At 42.2% G+C, this 7,803-nt stretch overlaps 1 protein-coding gene across 2 annotated transcripts; it reads left to right on the top strand.

The window, feature by feature from the left end:
• Positions 1-2,852: 2,852 nt before the first annotated feature.
• LOC102779322 (G protein-coupled receptor 61-like) lies at positions 2,853-7,803 on the top strand. Of its 2 annotated transcripts, none has more exons than XM_006806726.2 (2): positions 2,853-3,015; positions 4,514-7,803. In XM_006806726.2, exon 2 carries the CDS (start codon positions 4,730-4,732, stop codon positions 6,131-6,133), a length of 1,404 nt encoding a protein of 467 aa, XP_006806789.1. In that variant the 5' UTR covers positions 2,853-3,015; positions 4,514-4,729; the 3' UTR covers positions 6,134-7,803. The 2 variants fall into 2 exon arrangements, with proteins under 2 accessions (XP_006806789.1, XP_006806788.1); XM_006806725.2 differs by having other exon boundaries at positions 2,853-3,124.

Below are 7,803 nucleotides of genomic sequence, written 5' to 3'. Positions count from 1 at the left end.
TTTCTGATTACAGTATAGTAATAACAGAGAGAGCCACATCTTCAACATATAAAAAAAAAAAAACAACCCAAAAAACATACTGCACATGGCAAAATAAGTCAATCTGTGTCTCTGCATTATAGCAGCTCCAGACCCTGCCTGGTAGTAATTCAAATGTTTGCTGTTTAGCTCCCAGGGGTGTAGAAAAAAAAATCCCTGCATCCTAATATGTTTGACTGTCTGCTCTGATATAAACCTTCCTCCCCAAGAGTCTCCAAGGCAACATTCAGTCAGCACTTAAGTCTTTTTCTGCATCACTCCAACACATTTTGACTTCTACAAGCCATCTGAAAATGTGACATGACAGACGCTTGTTAGACATTTGTAAAGACTCTGTATCCTTCACTCAGGTATTGTGCAGCTCGCCTCAACAGTCGTTTTGTTCTCTTGCTTTGATGCTATCAACACGGTGCAGGTTAATGTTGATGCCTTGGTGCACCCCTACGAAAAGTGCATTTGGATTTGAGCTGATTGTTTGTGTAGGCAGAGGTAATTATGCTTTGGTAAATGTAATGGAAGGATTTTTTTTTTCAATTTCTGAGTGCTGCTGTTATTTGCGCATTCATATCTATCGGTGGTTATTATTGGCAGTAGGGGCTCTCTGGGGTTATTGCAAGCGTCCTTTGCTATTTCTGAGTGCGAATGTGGAGTCTATTTTTCAAGGTTGCCATGGAAACCATTGTATTTGTGGTGGCAGTGATTGGTGCTGCCGGCCAAGCAAGACTCTGCTATTTTTGTCGTGAGTCAACACATGATATGCACGCTCTCTCTCTCTCACACACACACAGACACACACACTCAGGTGAACATGCCTGAATACAGATTCAAGCAGACAGTTCCACTCGCCCAGTGCACACATCCACACCGCATACCTGCAATGTTGATTCACTCATGTGTAGTGTTTGAGAAGTGCTGTGCGTTACACAAGCATGTGTACGTTTCGCATCCTTCCTCAGCGCTACCAGGCATCTTGATACATCTTCGCCATGACAACAGTAGTAAGTGCTGTCTGTTAAATCCCTCCACCAAAAACTGGTCATGTTTCCTTATGTTCTGTATGTTCTGCTTGTTCTTGTTTTTGAAGCATTGGCTGAAAGAAGCTGATGATGATGGTGGCGATTAACGTATAATCACTCAGTTATGTAACATACAGAAAATGATGCTACTGTGATTTATCATGTTTGAGTTGTGAGGCCAAAGGACAAAAAAATAGCTTTTTTTTTTTTTTTTTACACATCCTGGCACAGTGATGAGCACGGAGCTGTAAATGATGCCAAACTTCTTACCGTAGCCACCTGTATGGGAATCTGTCAGCAGCAGTTTCTTGGTGAAATGGAGAATTCCTCAGGCCACAGGCCCAACATATTTAAAACCTGCAAATTTGTAATGCTGTAAAAACACAATAACTCAATTCACAAATCTTCAAAAAAAAGGTGCTTTGGTTAGAAATGAATCAAACAACTGCAGTGACAGATGGTGTAGCAATAAATACAATTTGCTCTTTTTTAAGTGGGTGACACCACTCCACTCTCAGCATCTTCTGCTTGCCATAGTGCAATAAATACACTGATATGGAGGATGGGAGCAATAAACTAGAAAACCTCAATTCTCACAGCAACTAAAGCTTATCATAATAGAGCTATTAGTGAGCGACTAGTTTAATCTAAAAATGCATGAGAGGTGCTGCAAATTAAAACATGCTTTTTAATGGTCAAAGAAGACATAATTTCCATGAAATGCAAATGTTATGTGTGTAATTATGGGAAACCTTACAAATGCAAATGAAAAACACCCCAGAACTCAGCAGCTTTATGCCCACTCCTTCAGTAGAGTAGCCTTATCCATAATAGCCCAGATTTCATTGTCCTCGGCAGACACAGCAGTGAGGATGGACTCCATGTGAAAAAGATCACCGTGGCAACAGGAGTCCCAGTTTGAGAAGCTGGGATGGATGGAGGCCGAGGCCTGGCCTAATCAATCCTTAAATGTCTCAGCAAATCTTAGACTGGAAGGTGCTTTAATCTGTAGAATAACAAACTGAAACACTACAGGCTGACAACAGTAAATCAACTGGAAGAGGAAGGAAAAATAAGGGGCGGGATATGAGAGGGGGGAGCATGAGCAAAGATTTATGAACCTTAACAGGTTATTTGGGAATCGTCTTTTCCAAGGTAGCAGTTTGGAAACACACAAACAATATTTTTGGTATGTTAGTGGTAGGTGACAGTAGGTTTCCTGTCAGGAAAGGTGACATGTTTTCCCCCTTCTAAATCCCCAGCAGAGGGCAACTTTTAAAAATGTGAAGCTCAGCTGTGCTACATCTGGAGCAGTCAGGGTGTAGCAAAGTAACCATCATGTCACACAGCAAGCAAAAATTGCACATCAGCAGCGACTGGATTTTGCTCTGTACATTATTTAGGGAACATGTACAGTTAGCAAAGTGGCTTTCTGACTGTTGCTGCAGTAAATTTAACATAGGAAGTTTCAACTTTGAGCTACCCTTTAAATAAAGCTAATATTTAAACTCCCTGTGTGGTTGATTGTGAAGTCAGAGGACTGCCAAAGTGACTGGTGTTATCCTCAGAAGACCATCTTTACCAACTTTGTGACAACCCGGCGGAGACACACTAAAGCACTCGTTATTTAAAACAAATTTATAACGCTGCTGCAGTGGCATTCCTTCATTTTTGAAGATTCAGATTGAGATGACGGTAAGGACATTAGGACCCTGTGGAGACAGCAGCTCTGGTCCTGTTTCTCACTGCCTCCTGCTCCATCTCTGCAATGTGTGTGAGTGGAGGGGGAAGGCAGAGAGTGAGCTAGTGTCTTTGCAAGCATTTACATCAGCATCGTTTCAGAGAAATCTCTGCTGCCACAACTGTTGTCAGCTAGGGAGAAGGATGCACAAGGCAGATCAAGGGATGGAGAAAGAAACAGGCTGTTACAGTGGGAAGTACCTCAGCAGCATTTTTTAAGGTACAGTGATTGATTTCCACTGTGTACCTCAGCAGTAGGAGCTAAACCAGGATTCCATCCTCAGACCCCAAAGCAGCAGACAGCTGCATCAGGAAATACTTTGATTCAGGTATATTATGCTCTCTGCCTTTTTCTTTCTGTGTCTTCCCATCACACTCCCCGATCCTCACCACATTCTCCTCGCTTGTTCTCTCACGCCTCCTGTAATCTGCTCGTTGTGTAGCGCTGACTGCAACAAATTCATTTAAGCTACATTCTGATATACAGAATAAGAGCCTTGCTTATTATTAAAATGGGTGTAATGCATTAATAATTAAAACAGCAGATGGAAGGGAAAGGAATGGCCAAACCAGGCAGGAGGGTTAAAGTGAATTGACTGTACCCTTATGTGTGGTATACAGACATTGCTCAGTGTGGGCAGTCATTCATAGGCGATGAGAGAGGTTAGAGCTCAGTATTTACTTGAACGTGGATTACTGTGACTGTAAACGTCACATCTGTGGCAGACAGAATTCATATTAGCAGGCAGCATGGTTTCCTTTATATGGCAACAGCCAACCATAGCTCTCTGTTTCTGTGCACAGGTAACATGCTAACAGCCTGCTCAACCTGTGAACATCTGTAGAATTTCTATTTGGAACATTAAATTAACTCATTCTAAATGATCAGGGCTTCCTCAGTGGAAGACATCACCCTCTGTACAATCACAGACCTACATACAGGCCTCCCAGAGTCTGTGGCTAGGTTTTGGTTTTTTTGGGCTAGAAAAGGTAGTCATAAATATGCAGGTTAACCACAAAGTATGCATATATCTTTGAAGCAAGCGAAGTGCTCTCATGGCAGTTGTAGATGTGGTGGAAAAGGCCTATTAACTAGTCAGTGATAGTACTGGTTTTGGTGAATTAGCTCATGTACAGACAGGATGTGTGCTTGAAAAGTATTTATACCCTCCTGCAGTTGCTGCCCGGGAAGAATAAGTCTGGATTTATCGTTGACCTTCTTTGCTGTAATATATTCTTAAAAATTTAACTTCTCTCCAATTTTTTCCCTTAGAGTTATTCTGATAATAAATATGCATTTTTTTCAGTATTATTATTTGGTTTTAGACGTGGCCTAACTCTACTGCATGATGACTTCTCATTTTTCATTCATTTTACTCACTCAGTTCCTGCAGCATGTTGCTAAAAAAGGTGTCAAATGTCCATGCCTTGAATAATGAATATCTAATAGAGTTAATTGGTTTGAGGGGTGGCTTTGAATTACCTTATCAGCAAGATCGCTTTAACGGAGATTTCAGAAGCTAAGGAGGATTTTTATAAAACTTCATCTAAGTGAATTAATTTTGATGGTAGCTGGGACAAAAAGGGAAACTCACCATGGAAGGATGAGTTCATATAACTGATATTTGCAAATTAGAGGTCTCTCATGACACAGTACACACACAGGCAAACATCCACTCACAGATATTTACCCTCTCTTCTTCTTCTTCTTATTGTAGGGTGGGTTTGTGACTGATGAAAGACAAGAAGGCTTTTTAAATGGAAAGGATTCAAAACATCTAAACTTCCTGACATCACAGCAACATCTTCTGGACTACGGGACAGCCTTTTACCTCATTTTCAAGTCACTGTTTTCTGGCCACATTTCCCTTTCTTTGAAGGATGGGTGATGGGCCTGTGACTGACTCTGCCCGCCTGCCTCGTCCCACCCTTCAATGGAGCCAATGTGGAACTCCTCCCACACACCTCCACAGCCTACATCCAACATGTCTGCCTCCTCTCTGCCTGAAGGCTGGGCTCTGTCTCAGTCGCTAGCCCTACTGGCGATGCTGCTCATGGATCTGTTGGCTGTGGTGGGTAACGTCGCTGTCATGGCAGTCATTGCCAAGGCCCCGCAGCTCCACAAGTTTGCCTTTGTCTTCCACCTGTGCGTGGTGGACCTTCTGGCAGCCCTGGTGCTGATGCCCCTTGGCATGCTCTCGAGCCGCACCTTCTTCGGGGAGGCCCTGTGCAGGAGCTACCTCTTTCTCAGTGTGTGCCTAGTCAGTGCTGCCATCCTCTCTATCTCTGTCATCAATGTGGAGCGTTATTACTACATCATACATCCGATGCGTTATGAAGTGAAGATGACCATTGGCCTGGTAGCTTCGGTGCTTGTAGGGATATGGGTAAAAGCTCTGGCCATGTCTGCTCTGCCACTGCTCGCTTGGTTCCTGCAGGGTGGAAAAACTCCTCTTTTGGAGAGTAGCGGGGTTGAGGGAGGGGGTGGCGGTGCCGTGCCACCTCCCCCGGCTCAGGGTCACAGGCGCTGCTCACTGCACTGGACAGGGGGAGGGTCAAACCGTTTGGCCTTCATGGTCCTCTTCACTCTGGTGTATTTTCTGTGCCCACTGCTGGTTATTCTCGTTGTCTACTGCAACATGTTTAAAGTGGCCCGAGTGGCTGCCATGCACCATGGCCCACTGCCCACGTGGATGGACACACCTCGCCGCCAGCGGTCAGAGTCACTCAGCAGCCGTTCTACAATGGTTACCAGCTCCGGGACAGGTACTGGAACTGGCAGAGGAACTCCACAACGCCCTTTTGGAGGAGGGAAGGCTGCAGCAGTGTTGGCAGCAGTGGGTGGGCAATTCCTTTGTTGCTGGCTGCCCTACTTTACTTTCCACCTGTATTCAGCACTGGCTGCCAGCCCTCCAGCCACACTGGCCTCTCTAGAGGAAGTGGTCACCTGGATTGGCTACTTCTGCTTCACCTCCAATCCCTTCTTCTACGGCTGTCTGAACAGACAGATCCGAGAGGAGCTGGGCAAGCATCTGCCTTGCCTGTTTCGTCGAGCGGGGATCGAGGTGGAGGACAGACTGCCCAGCCGTGAAGGATCCATAGAGGAAAATTTCCTTCAGTTTCTTCAGGGCACCGGCTGCAACTTGGATCCTCAAAACTCTCACAGCACTTCCAGTCCTAAGGGTGAGGCCTGCTGCCCTGTGGCTCAGTCACAGCCAGCCGAGCCGGCACATGCCATACCCATTGATTTCCGTATCCCAGGACAAATTGCAGAGGAGACTTCAGAGTTTATTGAGATTGAACAGGCAAAAAACAACCATATATATACAGACAGCTGACTTTTCAATGTCTCTATATTTTGAAAAATACGTTCAAAGAAACACAGTCTTTCAGGAAAACACGTTTCTCTATTTTTTCTTGAAAGCTGTCCACCAGGTAGCTAACTTCATTTTAAAGACTAATAATTGTATCTTTGGATCACTGCACTTTGCCTCATCAGTTTTCATCCTTGTTTTTGAAAACAATCATGGTTGAACAGTTAAATGCAGATGTACAAACTTTTGCTTGCGAACAGGGAAGTTACTGCTTTATTTAAAAAAAAAAAGAAAATAAAAGGCTGTATTTTGGCCTTCGGCTCAGCTCTGTACAGTAAATGACTCACTGAATTGCTATTTATGTTGTTTAAGCTTTTTTAATAGATGAAAAAAAAGATTAATTTGGTGTTTGAGTCTCTGACGTTTTGGCAGTAAAATATTTTTGAAGAATTTCTTTTCATCTCAAATTAAGAAACACTTGCTTAAATACACTGGCTCCCTCTGAAATCATTACTTTAATATTGTGCAGTTACATCTTGCTATCAGAAAAATTACCCTAGTATACAAATATGAAGATTAAAAAGTTTTGTTGTTTCTTTTTGGTTTTTTTTACAAGACTTCAGCAAGTCATTTTAAACATTACTGCAAGAAAAGTAATGTTAAAGAACACAGCAATAAAAACATTATATTGAACAATAGTTTGGAGTTTTGTCAGTGACAATGGCAGCTTTAAGCCAATTCGATTACATTAGATGTGTACATATTGTGGCCTGACTGCTCATGGATTTGGTACAAGCTGTTTACAGACAAACTTTCCTTGGTGCTTTACGATGTAACTACGATGTTTAGGGTTACCCCCGCTTCCTGCCATGTGATGTATCTATCAATGTCTTTGGATATAAATTTAGATCTTAAAAAAATTAACAAATCAGCATTCGCTTGATGCACTGCTAAAAATTGAATGATGATTCTGTTCTCTACATTGTTTAATGTACTAAACTCTAAGTTATGTTCAGTAAAATTGTGTAACGTTTGGTTGTGTATGTCAGTCAACACAAGCATTTTTTAAATGATGAGTTTAGGTATTTGTAAAAGAAGTGATGACAAGGAGGCCAATGTATTTTGACAAGTGCAGTAACTGCCTTCTTCGTGTTTTTCCGCTGTGAGATTTTAAGGAGAATACATGTGGATTGTTTTCTTTTTACTACCCTGATTCTCTTCAGGGTTTTGTTTTTAAGTACCTCAGTGCAGGAAACAATATTTCACTGTCTAATACGACCCCTGCACACTACTTTAATGTTGTGGGAAGAACAGAGCAGACAGAATTTGCTTGAGGTTTTTAAAAGACTTGGTTTTGCAGCTTAACTATGAGCTGAAATTGTATTTTATAGCGAACTGTTAGAAGGGAGACGTGTGAAAATGACTGATTAAAATAAAGAGGCTTTCTTATGTATTGTGGAAACAGGGTTTTTAAGATATTTTTTCAGAGGGTGTTTTAGTGACAAGGCCAACTTGACACCTTCTTTTTATCACGTCTAAATATCTCAAACTGTGAATGATGTTGAATGTTTGTGTTAGGGTTTTTTTTTTTGACTTGTTCGGAGATTGTTTTTTAAGCTGTGGTGAAGATAAAGAATGACTTCCACTGTACAATGATATGAATGTGTTAAAAAAAAACACAGCTGAAGCTAAAG

Source organism: Neolamprologus brichardi, chromosome 5, assembly GCF_056152115.1.
Source record: "Neolamprologus brichardi isolate AB-2024 chromosome 5, ASM5615211v1, whole genome shotgun sequence".
NCBI lineage: Eukaryota > Metazoa > Chordata > Actinopteri > Cichliformes > Cichlidae > Neolamprologus > Neolamprologus brichardi.
Note: the sequence above shows the minus strand (reverse complement) of the source record. Positions and strands in the feature narration are given on the sequence as shown.

What these genes read in the sequence shown, in the direction of transcription:
- LOC102779322 (XM_006806726.2), top strand. Translation starts at nt 4,730, where the DNA reads ATGGAGCCAATGTGGAACTCCTCCCACACACCTCCACAGCCTACATCC.